Raw genomic sequence first — 19,023 nt, 5'->3', positions numbered from 1 at the left:
GATATTTTTCTATAGGATATATTGAAAATAAGCTGCACAAATGCAAGTCTCAGCCAGGCATCGAACACTATGTAATTTAACTTCTAATAAAGCTCATTCTGTTCTCCAACAGACATCAATGAGTGTGAGACAGATGGAATATGCATGAACGGGCGCTGTGTGAACACTGATGGCTCTTTCAGATGTGAATGCTTCCCTGGCCTTGCAGTAGGACTGGATGGACGTGTCTGTGTTGGTAAGACAAACTTAATGGAGTCACAGTTAACCAAAGTTAAGATAATAGTGCTAGTCTGAGGAACAGATCAAGTTTGAATGTAGAATTTACCATTTTTTAATGGAATGGTGAGTAGTAGTTCTAATGGCTAATAATAACTCTGTAGTGTTTACTGTAATAGGCCATTTTGCTCTGTTTTAATTTCCTTTTTATATAAAGAGAAAAAAAATGTGGGTCAACTCACAAGGTCAGGTAGACTATACAGAGTAGAGGTGACTATTGCTCTGTCAGTTCTGAGTAGGTGAGAATTTGCCCTGTTTCTGTCAATGTAAAATTCTTCATTTGTCACTAAGCTTAAAGACGTAATTACTCTGTCACGTCTTTTTAACATGGGAGGTACCCAATTTTCTGCCCATTTCTGTACAAGCTCAGAGTTGATTGTAAAATACTAATATGCATGAAAGCTATTTATGGGCCAGTTCGTAAAGAAAGAGAAAAATCACCCCTGTACCAGAAAGCATAAACATATCAGGTCTTAACGTACCAGAATAGCATTAATGACTTTTCCTTGGGTTTTTTATAAGCAAAGAAAGAGTAAAGACTTTGTCCATTTTCCCCACAGCTTCTCACTAGTTCAAGGTTAAGAATTGATTGTTTGCCTAGTTGTTCACCAATGCATGTTAAGTCATTAAATACAGTGACTATTTGTATGCCTTAATTCTTGGGAGCGTGAGGAAGAAAAATTTCTTTTCCCTAGTAGAGGGATGCATACAGGTGGCTGGGAAGCAGAGGGAAATAGTGAAAGAGACTTTGTTTTGACAGCTATTTTATGGTGTTTATGACACCAGAGCTACATTTAATGCTTGCTATGATTTATGGCAGGATAGTTGGCTATGGCAGGATTAAGAGAGATTTCTTCCCCCAGATACACACATGCGGAGCACATGCTACGGTGGCTACAAGAGAGGACAATGTGTGAGACCATTAACGGGTGCAGTTACAAAGTCAGAATGCTGCTGTGCCAGCACTGACTATGCCTTTGGAGAGCCTTGCCAGCCCTGCCCAGCACAAAACTCAGGTATGCCAGATCTTCTCATTTACAAATTCTGTTCATACACTATTTCTAGAAAGGTAGAAGAAAGTTTTATATTAACATTGCAACTTAAATCAGGAGATTACTTTGTTGTATAATACGTTACGTGTTTTGAGCAATCTTTTATTTTTATATGTTTTAAGACTACAGGAGATATTTTTTTTAAGCAACAGTAAATTACAATATCTGGCTCCAGATTTGATATTCACATTAAAAACAAACAGGACATTTTCAGATAACAAACTGTATTTTGGTAGATGTAGATAACAAAGAATATAAATTTTAACCCAAGTTATTAATGGAAAAAATTTGCTTAATTCATAGCTTCAATTCCATAAGGTATACCTGCCAGTCACATTTTGCTGCATGACTCCTATATCCTTCAAGTTATCTGAAGTAGCTTACTCAGTACCTTGCCTTTGGGTAGTCAATGCACAGACAAATGTCCAGTTCAGTTTCTTGCAAATACTTGAGTCTGTCACTGAAATCCCCACCAAGTGAAGTTGTCTGGGACATAACTTCTCTCTGGCAAGAAAGCAATCCTAATGATTTCAATGGGCAGAAGTGTTTTAGGGAAATTCTTCCCACAAGACTCTGCTGACACAGTCCTTGCTGTGAAGGCAGTAACTTGGTTTCGTGGAGATTGGCTGCAGGGAGCTGGTTTGAAACTTCAATTTATTATGTGTTTCTTGTTATTCAGCAAATTTGTTGTTGCACATAAAGAAAATATACCATTGATAAGATATCCTTGATCTATTGTGAACTCATGAAGACACTCCTGCTAAATGGAGTTAAATATGGGGCAGATTCATAGGAAAAAATGTTCTGTTTCCTGGTCTCTTTGGACATGCACCTTGGGCAAGGACTTGGGCATAAAGTTCTGGAGAATCTTGCTGTGAATGTGTTATGGTTCATTTGTGTAGGAGGACCAGCATGAAGTTTATGTCTGTTCTTAAATGCCACAGTTCATCATGTGAAGTTTTTACTCATCCATCTTCATAAGCAGATTCAGACCCTGAATCTGCTAAAATGCTTCACAGATTCAGAATACTGTGAGGTTATTAATGTTTTCAGAAGAATTGGAAGGCATGTTACTTCTTTCAAATAATTAATTGCCATACTGTCAATGGTGATGCTGAAAGAAATGAGTTAAGAAAGAATATTCCAATAAGTTTTTTAATCATTTTTCCAGCTGAATATCAGGCTCTGTGTAGCAGTGGAACTGGCATGACTGCAGGAGGAAATGGTAAGATCACCTAATGTTATTTAAATTTATATATAGCACTTTTGTCTGAAAGTGTTACCTTGATATCCTTAATTTGTTAGCTGTGCTGATGGGAATGGTGACAGAAGAGAATGGGAGACAGGTTTAGGGTGAAATGAATGGAGTATGGAGTTTCAGGATCATGCCATTTCACCAGTGGGGCCTCTCTGGTTTACATCGTGGAGTGTAACTGTCATTATAAAATAGTGACAAATTTATGAGAAGTGTCATTACCAACATGACTTTATATGTAAGTCATATTTGCATATTTCAGGTGAAATCATCCTGAAGAATAAAGCCATATTGAACATTGAGCTTACTCATGTTTTCATCTGTCAAAATAGCCCAGGGTTTGTTTAACTGTAGAGAAGAAGGGAATTATTACAGTGAAAGCTTTGTAGTCATAGAGCTGTGAAACTGCAAGCTCTTAAATCAGCCAGTGCTCACTAGTAGATTTGCTGGCAGTAGATAGGGAAAAGCACTCAGAAAGGAGGGATATTAATGCTTTGGCAAGTGATGCCATCTGGAAATGCTATGAATCAAGAGATATGGGGAGTATTAATACATAGCCTCTCTAAATCTAATCTCTGATCCCCAGTTTAATATCCCAGTTCTTCCCTTCAGTTGGAGGCTTCCTAAATGACCATGGGCTAAAGATAAATCAATGATCAAGAGAAGCTTTTTTCCCTTGATTGTGAATATATAGGTATGAATTTTCCAATCAGAACGACATAATTATAAATAGGGAGTTGCCAACGTTAAATGATATTGAAACTATCTTTTTCTAGCTTGGAGAATTAACCCCTACAAGCCCCCAACAACTGCTGCTCTGATGTTTGTGTTTTTTTACCTTTATGTAGATATTAATGAGTGCTTATTGGATCCTGATCTCTGTCCAAATGGAAGGTGTGAGAACCTGCATGGAACATACAAATGTTATTGTGACGCTGGATATGAAGTAGACTCAACTGGGAAAAACTGCATTGGTATGAAATGTCTTATCCTCAAAGTATTTATAAAGAATCATCATATCCTTTCTCAAACTCTGTTGGCTGAACTATCGAAATCTATACTTCCATTCTTTTCATACAAAGAGAGGCTGCAGCCCTCTCTTGAATATGACTGATCTGACCAGTGTACAGTGTTCTGATGAAGTCTGACTGGTGCCTTGTATAGTTGTGCCAGAAATTCTCCATTTCCCCATGGAATATCCTGCCTAAACTGATTCTAGTGTGCATTAGTCTTTTCTCAAATACATGTTATACTGTGGGATCAAAGTCAACCTCTAATTGAGACTTACATCCAGATTTTGCTCACTAGCCTTCAGCTGATGAGTTCTGGTTTCTAGCATGTTATTGTTACTGGTCCCTAATTGCAAAGTTGTGAATGTTGGTGATTATATTTCATCTTATTTTTCTTGTTCATGTTGTCAAGATTAATTTAGCCTTGCCTGAATCTCTGTATTGGCAATAACTTCCAGCTTAGTGTTGTCCACAACTTTTGGTTCAATTTGTTTTTTACTTCTGCCTTAAAATGAATATTTTATAGGATCAGTTCCAAGTCTGGTCCCTGAAAGCATTTCTGATATGCTTGCTTCATCATGATTATTCTCCTTTTTAATATATCCTACTGTAATCTCTTCCTTGTCCAGCTCTGGAACCACCTTAAAATTCCTAAATTCCTTACTATTATCTCCAGCTTACATAATAATTTTATTTGGGTTCTGTATTCTCTACTTAAACCTAAATAGCATAAGTCATGGGTGTTATCCCAGTCTAAACTATCCATTATCTTAAAAAAAAAAATAAAATGAAGAGTTAATCTTTCTTAGATAAAAATCACACTGTAATTCATCCCATTTTCCCTTTTGCTTCTTTGGCTTTAATTATCCATGTCCTGTTCCAGTGTTTGCTTGTAGCTGATGGCATCTCTTCTCTTCTCCCAATCCATCTGTGAGTTTTCCAGATGCTCCCCAGCCCACCCTGTTGTAGCCCACATCCATGCTCCATCACAGCTGTTTCCCATTCTCCTGTAATGTTCCACCTGGCCCTCTCTCAATTTTTCTGAACTCCTGTGAAGCTTCCCACATGGTCTGTTTTATTCTGCAAGTCTCCCTTCTTTTCCTAGCACTTTTGCTGTTCCCAGCTGCTGCACTGACCCTCTGAGTCTTCCCAACTTCTCTCAACACTTTCTAGGCCTCTCTGACTTAGCCAATTGTTCCTGTCTGCTCTCTGGGTCTCTCCTGGTCTTCACCTGCTATTCATGGCCCATTGCCACCTTCTTGCAACTTCTCCCTGATGACCGCAGTTCTTCCAAAGATTTCCTCAGGGTTCTTAAATTTAGCACTAGCAATTCTATTTAAATTTTTCATCTCTGAAGCAAGTGTAGACTTACATTAGCCTTGTTAACTTTAACATCTAAGTTCAGAGCCAGCTTGGAAAAACTGGTGATTTAAAGACCAAGATGATCAGCAAACCTTTTCAAACCAATCCTCTCCTTGTTTCTGTCATGACTGTGGGTGCTGCTGTGCAGTGACTCAGAGACTGCATAGACCTAATCCATGATAAAGGCAGGATGAAAGTGTGAATCCCAGCTTTGTTTTGAACTGTAGTGTGGCTCTCACATACTATGAATATGTGAGGAAAGAAAGTACAAGCTCTTGTGCAAACCTGTTGTCTACATAAAGAATCCAGTATTCATATTCCACATCCCCCTGCCCTATCTGTCTCCTCTGAAAAGTGGCTGTTGGGAGTGAAATTCTGTCCTGATTTCTATTCCAGAAATTTTTTCTTTCTTAAAAAGTTCTTTATTTTCATTGTAGATATCGATGAATGTGCACTGAACATGCTGCTTTGTGACAATGGACAGTGCAGAAATACCCCTGGAAGTTTCACCTGCACCTGTCCAAAAGGATTTGTATACACTCCTGATCTAAAAACATGTGAAGGTAAGTGGTAATGCAGCATTTCATCCTAGTTTTATTCATATGGATTGTTCTCAGATTGTGCCAGAAATACTTTGAACCTTCATGAAGGTATAATGTGTAAAACAAAAACAACAAAAAAATCACAATAAATAAATTCAGTGGGAAAGTAGGAGAATGAGGAGAGAGGGACAAAGCCAAAATGAAATTATTAGATAACCTCATGGAATAGCCTGTATTTACTCTCCCTATTTACTACTACCAGTGTGCCAAGGGTGAGAAGAACCAAGCTTTACAAATCTCTTGTGTGAGGAGCAGAGCCAAAGGGCCCCTAGTTTGAGCCCTTTTTGAGCCACAGACAGTTCTAATGCATTAGTGTGTCTTTGGGACACAGCATTGCTGGTCTGTTGTGAGGAGTTCATAGCAGAAAAGGGGAATATTGGCAAGATTGGGTATGAAGAAAGCTTTGTCCTCTTTGTCCTAAACTGAAAAGAGCCATATGTATTTTTGTTAATGTTTTCTGGCACTAATAGCAGTGTGTTTTTTTCCTAGATATTGATGAATGTGAATCCAGCCCCTGTGTTAATGGAGTGTGCAAAAACACACCAGGTTCTTTTGTTTGTGAATGTTCTCCTGAAAGTACTTTGGATCCAACCAAGACCATCTGCATAGGTATTTATTCCTCTGAAGATTTTGTTTGCTGGTTAAAAATATCTGGTGACATGTGAACATTGTACACCAGATTAAGAAAATACTTTTAAATTAAACTTGTGTAGATTAATTTAATGGGAAGCATAAAAGAAACAGTGCTTTTTTTCACCATTACTCTGGGAGCATAAAGTGCACTTGAGGCCTTGGTGTGCTTCCATGTCAAATTTGAAAAAGAGGTGAAAATTTTTTTTAACCACCACGGAAATCCTATGACCAGTACTTCAGGTCTGTGCTCACCCCCTTAATTTCTCCTGTAATAAGGTGAACATGTTCTAGTTAGGATATGCTCTCTGGAAAAAAATTTAGTATTTGAGATGGAGCATGAACAAGTTATGCACAGTCCAAACCAGCTCAAGAGCATCCATGGACAATGCTGTGACTCAGATGCTCTGTGGGCTCATAATTTCCTTTCTTGCCTGTTTTGTTGAGACAGTAATTTATAGCTCTTTTCTAGTCAGTGAGGAAAGCTGTAGGACTACAGCTGTCTGGTCCTTAGCTAACTCCTGCCACTCCCCTATATGGGAAGATATCCAGACTGGGAGATCTAGTAAAATAATGGAAGATGTAGCAAGGGGTCTTCTGCATGGGCTCCTAATCTGACTCATAACCAGTACAGGGACTCAGATCTTGAGTGGTATTGACATACTCCCTGTTAAGCACAGTAAGCATAAACAAGGATTTGCAAGAACTTTGTGCTGGCATGATTTCAGGCTATAATCCAGTATAGAGAAGGTTAAATTAAGAGATTTTAAAATAAATTTAGCTCTGATGTGGTAAATTCTAATGAAAAGATGATTCTTTTTCATGGTTAAAGCACATGTGTTTGTAAATACAGTAGTGCATAATGCTGGAGAATCTGCATGAAAATTTATTGGTTTTTTTCCAAACAGAAACTGTCAAAGGTACCTGTTGGCAGAACATAGTCAATGGAAGATGTGAAATAAATATCAATGGAGCAACTCTGAAGTCCCAGTGCTGTTCCTCACTAGGTGCTGCTTGGGGAAGCCCATGTACACCATGTGAACGAGGTAATACCAATCATTTTCCTCAGGAACCCAGGAATTTTCCTCTCTGAGCTTGGTTGAGATTATTATTGTAGAAGTTGGGCACAGACTAGACAAATAACTTTACTTGTTCTGTTGTCAAGCAGTCATTCCTTATTCAGTCCCAAAAAAGTCTTAATTCCTTATTCAGTCCCAAAAAAGTCTTAATATTTGAGAGGTAGCATGTAGCTATAGAAGGTTCTAACTGGATTTTACAGTACATATTTTACAAGTTTAAGTGCTGAAGGGAAGGGACCACACCTACAGTCTGTAACTGGCAGCCTTACTTCAGCATGGTTTGTCATAATTAGTGATCTGGAGTTCCTAATGATGTAGCAATAAATGCATGTTCCCCAGAGATCCCAAGGAAATGTTTGCAACAAATGGATCTTTGGTGTGGTAATGAAGGGAGGAGAGGGAGTAGCCCTTCTTATTATACTCTGTAGATTAACTGATGACCTGGAGAATCATACAGTTGGTGAAAAAATGGGTTGAGGTCGCTGCATATTCATTTGATAACTTTACTGAACTGTGGGATGAGCTGGGAACCCGGGGATGAGCTGATGGATGCAGAAATGTGTGTGGGTTGTTATTTCTATATCCTGAAAGCTGCTAGTTTGCTCAAATCTTCGGTTAATTTCATTCTGTGTATCTTAACAGAATTCATCCTCACTCATCCATGGTAAATAGGATTGTAATGTGCTGTGATCGAGTGAAATGAATTAATTGGTTCAAATGAAACAGAAATCATAACCACTTTTAGGCTAGCTAGCTGAGACACATGGGAAGCAAAAGAGGATAAAGGCTGACACAGTTTATGTAGTTGCCCCATCTTATCTCTTTATTATTTCAGAAATACTGGGACACTGTCTAAGCACTCAGACTTCTCATAGCAATAAACTAGATAATGTTTCACATGATCAGTTTTGCACAATAAATTAATGGTGAGTTTTGGACTGTAGTATTCTGAAACTTCTCTTCTGTTTGTTTTACAGACCCAATATGTCAAAAGGGATATTCAAGAATAAGAGGAACATTGTGTGAAGGTATTTATTGTTGCCTTAACATAAATCAGAGCATGAATAAAAAAATGCCACTGTTTTGATTTAAGTGGTTAATTTATCATAGAGGAACACTATGCCAAGTTCTTACCTTGTGTTGTTCCATTGACTTCATTAGGGTTATGTCAGGGATGAATTTGGTTTCAGTTTGTTTAACATTCCTGCATAGTCACACTTTATCTCAAAATACAGACTTGCAAAGACAATGTCAACCAGTATAAGGAGGTGGCTCTCTCTCTTCAAACACTGTTAACCGAGTAACCTGTTTTTACAAATTGTGTGTTTTATATATACTACAAAACATGGCATAAGCAATACAGTGGTATGATAAGCCATTACTATGCTTTAGAAAAAGAACATTCAAGGGCTGTAGTTTGCTTTAGTTTTCTTTTTCTTTTTTCCCTAATCTTGGCTTTCTCCCATATGACATTATATGAAATCTTACACATTCCAAAACGTATTTTTCACTGTCCTGTAAAAACAAACAAAAAACATCAGGACACAGTTATACTTTGGTTAAAGAAAAGGTTAATATTTTAAATGTGTAGTTTTTTGCTTGGTATGGGATGATTCTATACTATTCTGTGAGAATTGAAGGTCCCACCCTATTTCATCTCTATTTGAATTGATTTGAACCCTTGGAAAAGTACTGCATATTTACATAATACGCAGAAGCTCAGAGAGTCTCAAACTGCTGTGGGTCATCCTGACTGACAACATCTGACATGACACTGCAGTTAAAATATTTTTTAAAAATTACTCCCATATGTAGCTTCCATAAAGAAACATTGTTTTTTCCCTTAAAAAAAAAAAAAAGAGAGGAACACCCTCACACATACTCTTTGCTTTCCAAATGATGACTGAATCCCTTGGCACGTCTGTGCTGCAGACCCACTGTACATAACTTATCTGACCTCAGCAACACTTTGCAGAGTGTGTAAGTGAAAGAAAAAGAAAAAAAAAAAAAAAGTGGGCCCACCTATCTCTCTTCACAAGGAAAGTCTTAGAACATTTTCAACACTGCTGGGATGGAAAGTTTATCCTTCCAAGATACAGACAGAACTGTTTTCAGCATTTCCTTTACCAGCACATCGGATTGCATCTATTGCATGCTTTAATCTTTCTCATTTCTATGGGACCTGGATAGCCCCAGGTTTTTCAGAGTAGCTTTCCTCCCTTGTAACCTTAGTGAAGCCTTACTTGGTTTTCAACCAATGTAAGCATTTTTCAAGACAGGGAAAAGGTCTCTAGGAAATTTACTGGCAAGTTAGAGACAGGAGTAAGTTTAGTTCCCAAAAGGTGATAGTCAGTTCTCCCATACACAACCTATGTAAAATGAGTAATAGATCTTGTGCAGGGAAATAAGCAAACTAAATTGACAGCATTCCTCTCGTTTGCGGGTGAGCCCTGGAGTTGTCAGCTGCACTATTGCTCACAGGCTGTGAACAGTGTTTCAGTGGTTTCTAATAATCCACTGGCTTTGCTTCATACCTTCCAGTCAATTTACAATATCTGTTCAGGGACAGAGGCCACTGATTTGCCCCCCAGCGTTTGTCCTCCATCGTGCTCCATGAGGTTTGAGAGATGCAGTCTCTGCACCAGGAGTTTTGCCTGGAGGCCTAATCAGCCCAACCTTCCCACTTTTTGGTTACTCTATACATGAGTATTCATCTACAGATTGCCAGTCATTCTTTTTCCATTTCTTGTTCTTATCCTCTCCTGTCCTAAAAGTTGTCACGCTTCATCTTGGAGCATGTTTAATGCTGGAAGCTTTTTCCCAAAGGCAGTTGTGAAACATATGCTTTCCACAAAGGACATGGGTGGGAGGACCTCACACTTAGATTACTAAACATTTATTTAAGCTCAAGCCAAGCTAATGCATATAATCAATTTTTCCTTACCAAAAAGTGCTCAATTTGCCTTTTAAATATAGAAATACCGTTTTTATTTAACAAAGTTAAACTCTGTGTGTAGTTGTAAGTAGGTTATTTTAATATATATAATGTTGCTAATTGCTGACAAGGCCATAGATCCAGATTTCAAATGTTCTTGGAGTTTCCAGATGTGCAGCTAGAGAAAATAATCTTTAAAAAATACTGAATCTAGTTGGAATAATGTATAATGTCATTTGGCACTTATTTTGATCTTTCTTTGTCCATTTGCTTCAAATATCTGGCCCACAGTGAGTATGAAAATGGATATAGTTTTTAAACACCCCTTCCTTTTCTGTTACTTTTGAATTTAATTTCAGTATATGTAGGAATAGCTAATAGCAACATGTACTATTTCTGATCATCAACAGTTTTCTGTAATTAATTGGATCTGGCTGACTGACTTTGGGATTTGTAAATGTTTTTAATTTTTTCAGGCCATGTAGACTGCTGTCATTTTTTATTTTTTCCTAAAAATGTTGCAACGTTATAATTTTTTATATTTTTGCTAATTTGTTCATATTTACCATGCTAGTGATTACTCTTACTCACTTCCTTTTTTTCTTTAATAGATGTTAATGAATGTGAGGTGTTTCCTGGAGTCTGTACAAATGGGCAGTGTGTCAATACCTTGGGATCATTTGTTTGCCAGTGCCCCAATGGAATGACATTAGATGCTTCTGGACGGACTTGTCTTGGTAGGTGTTAATTCCATGTCCAGGTGGAGAGCAGATCTATGCAGTGACCAGTGGTTGCACTGCGTGTTTTCTAACAAGAAAGGAATGTTATTTTTGCCCATTTTTCAGATTGAATTAGTCAGGGACATGAACTTAGTTCACCTGGAATAGGAACAGGTTCCAATGGTAGTAGCTAAAGCCCATCACCATCTGCTAGCTGATGAATAGCTGTGATTTAGTTCCAGATTGTTCATCTGACAAATCCCTACAGATCATGCATGTTCTTAGCACTCTTCATTTGCAGCCCCACTTTGCACAAAGGCTAGAATAGTGGAGGCTGCACCATTGTGGGCTGGGACTTGGCCACACCATGCACCTTGATGCAGTGTGCAACAGAATATCCCAAGTTTTGTGTGCTGTCCACCCAAAGCACCTTTGTCCATTTGTGACAATAATGCCCAAGGTTTGCCTCTGAACAAGGCATAGCTTCTAGTAACTAAAAAGCCTTATATAAGTATGGCAAGCCGGAATGTTTAAAATCCTTTTCTGATCCAAAATTTTCTTCAAGTGTTGAACCCCATTTTTCAGAGTGGTGCTTTAAACTTACTTCAACTGTTAATTTCTGAGTTTAGTGTTAATATTTTGCTGTTAGGAATTATGCAGTGTATGAGAGCTTGGTATGCTCCTCCGCAATAACGTGGAGCAAGCTGTCCTGTGAAGGGATTTTGAAAAAAAAATTCCTCTGCAGTGAAGTAAATTTTCTCTTTCTTCCTCAACATGTTGTTAAATTGCCCAACAGACATCCGGCTGGAGAGCTGCTACCTGCGGCACGAGGACGAGCAGTGCACGGCGCAGATCCCCGGGCGGCACCGCATGGACGCCTGCTGCTGCTCCGTGGGGGCAGCCTGGGGCTACGAGTGCGAGGAGTGTCCCCTCAGGGGAACCCCCGAGTTTGATGCTCTTTGCCCAAGGGGTCCTGGCTTCTCTACGAAGATAGAAATAAGTGGGAAACCTTTCTCTAAAGGTATGTGATCCATTTGGGGTTGATGCTGGCAAATCCCGATGGCTTCTGCTTTTACTGTTCTATCAGACAACTCCTCTGGGTTTGAAAATTCTGATGATAGGCACTTCACTCACCCTAAGGCAGGTTTGAAAATCCAGTTAGATTTCATGGCAACTGAAATCCAAATAAAATACAAGAGAATTTAGTTTGTGATAGAGAGCATTAAATAACATATAATACTGCAGGCTCAAAACACAGAATTTGTGTCACTAGAGAGGTTAAATGATGCCTGACTTTGCCTCCTGGCATCTCGTAGTACAAGAACCAGAACAAACTTGGCAGTCAGCTTTGAATGTATTGAAGGAACAATCCTTACTTGTGAAGGGTGCAATAACTTAAATTCTAATGTGAAACAATGAAGAAATGGTGAATAATTTTGGGAATTTCTTGTGAAACTACTTGGAGAAGTAGAGGAAATAGCTTCCAGGATGATGGCTCAAATCAGAAAATTTTATTTACATTAAACTTAGTTGTGTTATGACTCTTGTTGGTAAACTTCCAACATTAAATGGGAATCACACAGTGACACCCCAGCATCATGTGCTGAAAGCTGTCTTTCCAGGATTACCACTGAGGTTAAGCTGGACAATGTCATAAGCTAGCCAAAAACTAAACATTATGAAGTCTGAAATGAGGGGAATATATATATATATATATATATATGAATGACGATTGCTGTTGTTTGTTTCAGTCTTGTTTTATAAACAATTACTAAGCCATTAAATATCCATAAAGAAAGTGACATGTGCTTTTACTTATGTTCATTATGTTTTCTGTGACTCATGGAAGTCACATTTCTTTTCTCAGAAATTAGAAGACAGAGTACTTCTTTTGAAAGCTGTCTTTGCCTTCATCCTTTGTCTGCTGAAATCTTCCTGAGCTGCAGATCAGATCCTGCAGGACAAAGGGGAGACTGATACTGTTTTGTAGCAGAAAGTGTTCTTGGAAATTCCAGCACAGAGTGTCTGTCTACACTGTTGATTAAGGGGGCATTAGTATCAGTTTATGTACTGTGGTCTAATTTTCCCACAAGGAAGGGTCACTGCCCTGAAAAAAGATGAGCTCTGATGTCAGCATTGCTCTTGTGTGCACTGTTTTTGTATGCAATGGTACCATCATATGTCCTTACTATCTCATTTTCAGATATCAATGAATGCAAAATGTTCCCCAGCCTTTGTACCCATGGAAAATGCAGAAATACCATTGGCAGTTTTAAGTGTAGATGTGACAGTGGATTTGCCCTCGATTCTGAAGAGAGGAACTGCACAGGTAAACTGCATGGATGTGTCTGTCATGGCTGTGAATTGAAAAGGGAAAAGTGAACTCCTTTGGAAACCCTGTGGGTGTGTTTTGTCTTACAGATATCGATGAATGTCGCATCTCTCCTGATCTTTGTGGCCAAGGCATCTGTGTCAATACTCCCGGAGACTTTGAGTGTGAATGCTTTGAAGGCTATGAAAGTGGATTTATGATGATGAAAAACTGCATGGGTATGTTTTTACAGACCTTAGATGTGCAATAGTATGTTATGTGGTAGTATAGTATGCTATACATGTTTCTTTGGGATTTTTTTTAGGGTTTGATTTTGCTTGGGTTTAAGTCTCTTTCATTTTGTGAGCCTCATAAAAGCTAACTCTGAATGTGAAATTGCTACTTCTGCAAGTTGCCAAAGCATATATAAGCAAGGGACAGGGTTTTAGGACATAAATTTTATCCCCACAATCCCCATCTTGCTGAGTGGGGCGCCATCCTGAACTTTGAAGTTAAGGTAAATTAAAATTTAGGAGAAGCCTTTTTGAATTTATTTTCTTTTCCTGACTGCATTATGGTGCAAGGGATGACTGACTCTAGGACAGGCTGCAGGGTTGATCAGGCTGTGGTGGGTGAGGGGCTGTGGTGAGGGATGTGCTGGCCCTGCACTGATGTGCCTCCTTTGTCCCCGCAGACATCGACGAGTGTCAGCGCAATCCCCTCCTCTGCCGAGGTGGCACCTGCATCAACACTGAGGGAAGTTTTCGGTGTGATTGCCCTCCAGGCCACCAGATATCACCAAATATCTCGGCATGTGTAGGTGAGACACGCAGGCCAAATCAAGATTGTGCACAGCATTTTGTACCTCTCTTGTGCTGTGCATTTGCAGCGTTTGCTTTAGTACCATTTACCTCTAACGTGTTCCTCTTTTTCTTTTGCAACAGACATTAATGAGTGTGAGCTGAGCAGCAACCTGTGCCGCAATGGCCGTTGTGTCAACCTGATTGGAAAGTACCAGTGTGCCTGCAACCCTGGCTATCAGTCCACACAAGACAAGCTGTACTGCATTGGTAAGGACAGAATCTGCAAAGGAGCTCTAGCTAACAGGGAAGATAAAACACACAGAGTTGTTTCAGTTTAATAGATATATAAAGTAATTTTTAACCATGAATGAAAAAATCTATTACAGTTTGTTGAAATAGTATGCAAAATCTCCAAAACATGCACATCTGTTTTAGAGAATTGAATGAAGTTATGGCAGTGTTGCACTTAGCTGAGTAACAGATTATTTTCTCTAGTTAATCAATCATAATGCATAAAATCACGTATTATTTTTAGTGCCCCAAAACTTCAGACTTCGATGATTAAGAGGGAGTAACTTGTTAGATTAGTTATATATTTAATTAAAAAACATCATTCCTGCTGGACCATGAAATAAAATCATGAGGTTCAGTTGCATACATTCCTTCTACTGTGCCATGGAAAAATCCACTGGCTTTAATTCTGCCAAGTAATTTTTTACCTTGAATCTTACAAAAACTTTGTTGCCCTAATGATTTGTGGTAACTCAGTGCTATTTCTATATGTGGAAGGAGAAGCACATAAGTGTTTGTATATGCAGTCTTTCCATCCCTGGTTTGCCTGAATCCTTCCCAGTGCCTTTGCAAACACTTGAATGTCAGTGTGCAAACACCAAGTGTAGACTCTGGATCGATGGTGTACTGGAAAGCTGACTCTAAGTATGTCCTTGAAATGTGCTTTAAAGTAAAAAGTATTGTGGGTTTAACTGTTATTTTCTCTTTTTTAGATATTGATGAGTGCCAAATAATGAATGGTGGCTGTGAGGACTTCTGTACAAACTCAGAGGGCAGCTATGAATGTAGCTGTAAACAAGGCTTTGCCCTCATGCCAGACCACAGGACATGCACTGGTAAGGGAGATTTTGGGACTTTTCTGCTTAAAGGGCTTATTTCAATAGCTTAAAAACTAGCCTTCTTTTTAAGGTTAAAGCTATTGTAACAAATGCACTATTAAAAAATAAAATAAATGGAAAGTGAAGCTCTTTTTCTGAAGTAAATATCTCCGAAGTGTCAGAATTGGGCAACTGCAGAAACAAGTGCTTTGAAGAGAATTGATTGCTGACAATTTCAGAAAGTGTACAAGTTGATTCTGATTTTAATAACAAATATCTCTAATTTTTTCAGTAGGACATAAATTTTCCCCCTTAAGGTATTGTAGTAGATCCAAATCTAAAGCAGGTTGAAGACCATTAAAAAAATTATCATGAGCAGAAGCCAAGATGCTGTGTCTGTGTATTGTATGGTTATGTTGGAGAGAGGATACACAGAGGTGCTAGTAAAGAAGCTGATTGCTCATTCTGTTGTTTTGTGGTATCTGCTGTTAAGCAAGCAAAAAAATTCCTATTTTTAGTTCTTTGTTTAGTCAAGTGCAAGTATGCTACATTAAGGCAGAGCTAAATGACTTGCAGAGAAATTGAAGACTGAATAATAGGAATCTTTCTTAGGAAACAGGTCTTTTGCACTCTTAGAAGAGTTTGTGAGAAAATTTTTAGAGCTCTGTTATGACCAACTGTTCTCCTTTGGGAGTCTCAAAGTCATAATCCCAGGAAGTGAATTGTACTTGGTGATTTCCACATAGGTTACTGGAAAGACAATTTTCTCTTACTTCTTGCCTCACAGGCACTGGCCTGATGAGGCATGTGAATATTTGCCAGCTGTTTGCCAATTCCATCCAAGAGCTCCTTGAAGAGCATGTGAATTATAACAGGATTAATCCCTTGGAATAGAATTGCCTTTATAGTTGAACAAATGGAGAGTTTTCTATACTGGATTATTAGAATGCTCACATTTAGAATCTGTAAGTATTTATGGACCTTGAACCAGGGTCTCAATTACCCTGAGCCCACTAACTACCATTCCAGAAGATAAAAGAGCCCTAAATCACAGCAAAATGTAGTTTTCTCCCACATTGTGGCTTGCTCTGTCAGAAAGATTTAAAGTAGCCAGCCTTCAGCAAGTATCAGACCCTCATTCAAAGAAAGAATTCAACTAGAAAAAGTGCAGATTTGATTGACCCTGAAAACCTAAAATATTTAGATTAGAAGTAGTTTGCTTTAGCTCAAGTGTCTAGAAAAGGCAAGCTTTTACAAAAACTTGCCCTAACATTGGTGTGTGGGGCATTTTTTAAATGCAAAAATAAAACCGGTTGATCAAAACTGTGCCTCAGCCAGAATCTGAACCCAGTGAGAGGATTAGAGTGACATGAGAGGGAAGGGAGGAGGGAGGGGAGCAGAGTCTCTGAGCCACTTTTCTGTTTTCATCTTGTCTATTTGACTTGGACCAAATGACCCAAATGTCACTTGAACAGTCTTGGGATATCAAATGTGCTGGCTAGAAACAGTTCTGTCTTTACTCCCCCTTATCCTTTGCCACCCAAAACCAGAACAGATCATTTACAGCACCTTCCTGCATATTAAACTAAAACCCTTGGAATAGGAAACTATCATCTTTCTGTTCTCAAACTCAAAATGCAAGCAGCTCCCTTTGCTGTGGGGAGGGGATGGATTCTCTGTGGTTTGTCCACACGTTAACCTGACCCTGAACACGTCCATTGAAGTTGGTAGTCAGATCTTACTTCAGTTGTGAATTTCTACATATCTATTTCTACATATCCTATCTTGACTCTGAAAAATAGAATTTCCTTCACAGACCAGCTGTAATAACTATCAGCTATTCATTTTCATGCTATCTTCTTATAAGGACTTGAGTGCAATTGCCACATATAAAAAGGTTTAAGTAGCAGAAACACCAGACAACCTTGGATGTCAAGTCAAATCTAAGAAAATATCCAGAGATGTGAGGGGTCACCTTCACTACCCTATTAGTATTGAAAATACTGTTTCCTTCTCTTGAAAAGATGTTATTTACATAGGTAAACATCTGGTGAGTATTCAAAATCCACATACTAAAGTTTTGCCTCTGCCCAAAGTACTAAGAATAATAATAATTTGTAACTTTGCTTTCATGGCACTAAATACCTGGTTTTACACTGTTAGATTACAAGATAAAATAGGACTGTGACCTTCAATTGTGAAACACCTATTTTCAGTTTTCAGTTTTCTCTGTGTGTGAACATGTCTTTTATCTTTAACATCACACAAAGCTGGAAGCCATCACAGAATATATTTGCTGATAATTGACCTGGTAAGAATGCTCTGCAGTTCAGTAGTAGGTCATGTTTGAATTGGTGAGGTTATGCATAAATAATCAGCTCAATTAGGAGAAACAACAGGTTCTTTGTCAGCTGATTTTCCCCCAACTGTGAAATTGGTACAGTGGCAGGTTGGTAAATAAAGTTCTTTATTTCTGTCATTATTATTCCCATTTCTAGAGCTTAAATTTGCATGTTAATTCAAATTCCATTCCAAATTAACATTTTCAGGCTAATGTCCATGTCAACATTATTTGCTTGTTAAGACAAACAGGGACTGGTCAGCCTTCTTCCTTGCGGAAGTTGTGTATCCACACAAGCACTAGCTGCTAGAAATACAGCAGAATAATGAACATAATATTTTAAATTAATGTGAGTTCATTTTCTGCAGCTGCATAATTACTGCAATCCACAATAGACTGCTCTGATAATGAGTTACACCCTTTCTCTTGGAGAAGATTCCTGAATCTTGTCCTTTTTGTGCTGATTTTTTTCCCATGGTATACTAGGCAGAGATTCTGATTTTGGTCTTGCTGGTCTGTGTTGGTGCTGACACAGGAAGATTCTGGGGATTTTTACAAGTAACACTAGTATAACCCCAGGGGCTCTGTAAGATTCCAGAACTTAACATGATTGCCTTAATAGAATAAAGGATCTGCTTCTGCAGCTTGGCTCCAATCAGTGATGGCAATTTTATCAGTTATCAATTGAGAAAACAACTTTTCATCCTAGAGGATGTAACTATATGGCTGGCCTGGGCAGTCAGCTGAAATACTAAATAAGACCATAAAAATCTCTTAGTGAAATAAATGTATGTACTGTAATTATTCCCATCGTGAGTTGAACTGTTTCCAGTTTGTCACCACCTTGAGATCTGTAGAGGTACTTTGCATGTATGATCCTTTTTTAAGATCTGTAAAGTTTGATATTTTTGTTGCTGAATTTGACTTCAGAGCTTCCATTGATTTCAACAATGATGGCTTGTATCCAAGAATGCCCAATTATATGTGGCCTTGTGGTACGACAAAAGTTCTGTTGGAGCTTTTTTCTGTGAAGGAAAAGTTGGTTCCTGTTCCTCCCACTTGACTCAGAAAGGAATATTTTGCCATTGACTTTAGCTGAAGACAAGGAACTTACTCATCAGGACAATTTTGCAATGTACTGCTCAGTTATTTACAAGGAGTCAATCTTCATCATGTTTATCAGAGCATTAAAATGCCTACTTGCCATGATAATGGTTCATTGAACTGGATAAAGGTAACATGTTTTAATTTGATTTTCCCCTGTAGATATTGATGAGTGTGAAGACAATCCTAACATCTGTGATGGAGGCCAGTGTACAAACATCCCAGGAGAGTACAGGTGTCTTTGCTATGATGGATTCATGGCATCTGAAGACATGAAGACTTGCATAGGTAAGTGAAAGTACATATATTCCAATCTGCATTAAACACTGAAAAGATATTTATTAAGGCACTCTTTCCAAGTAGACAGAAAATGATATTTAAAGAGTATTGCTCTTATTTCCTAGTTTTGGTCACCTGACCACAGAACCAGCCCTA

The 19,023-nt window shown here is 38.4% G+C and overlaps 1 protein-coding gene across 5 annotated transcripts in view; it reads left to right on the top strand.

The window, feature by feature from the left end:
- FBN1 (fibrillin 1) overlaps positions 1 to 19,023 on the top strand; it is a 141,492-nt gene that overhangs the window by 78,615 nt on the left and 43,854 nt on the right. For all 5 annotated transcript variants that reach the window (XM_058033121.1, XM_058033123.1, XM_058033122.1 and 2 more), the window contains exons 15-30: positions 113 to 235; positions 1,140 to 1,292; positions 2,500 to 2,553; positions 3,432 to 3,557; positions 5,393 to 5,518; positions 6,047 to 6,166; positions 7,096 to 7,233; positions 8,244 to 8,294; positions 10,813 to 10,938; positions 11,717 to 11,941; positions 13,124 to 13,249; positions 13,342 to 13,470; positions 13,926 to 14,051; positions 14,176 to 14,301; positions 15,039 to 15,161; positions 18,751 to 18,876. In XM_058033121.1, the coding sequence (XP_057889104.1) occupies positions 113 to 235; positions 1,140 to 1,292; positions 2,500 to 2,553; positions 3,432 to 3,557; positions 5,393 to 5,518; positions 6,047 to 6,166; positions 7,096 to 7,233; positions 8,244 to 8,294; positions 10,813 to 10,938; positions 11,717 to 11,941; positions 13,124 to 13,249; positions 13,342 to 13,470; positions 13,926 to 14,051; positions 14,176 to 14,301; positions 15,039 to 15,161; positions 18,751 to 18,876 (1,998 nt within the window). The remainder of the gene's footprint in view (positions 1 to 112; positions 236 to 1,139; positions 1,293 to 2,499; positions 2,554 to 3,431; positions 3,558 to 5,392; positions 5,519 to 6,046; positions 6,167 to 7,095; positions 7,234 to 8,243; positions 8,295 to 10,812; positions 10,939 to 11,716; positions 11,942 to 13,123; positions 13,250 to 13,341; positions 13,471 to 13,925; positions 14,052 to 14,175; positions 14,302 to 15,038; positions 15,162 to 18,750; positions 18,877 to 19,023) is intronic.

This window comes from Melospiza georgiana, chromosome 13 (assembly GCF_028018845.1).
Source record: "Melospiza georgiana isolate bMelGeo1 chromosome 13, bMelGeo1.pri, whole genome shotgun sequence".
NCBI lineage: Eukaryota > Metazoa > Chordata > Aves > Passeriformes > Passerellidae > Melospiza > Melospiza georgiana.
This window is presented reverse-complemented; position numbering and strand designations above follow the sequence as displayed.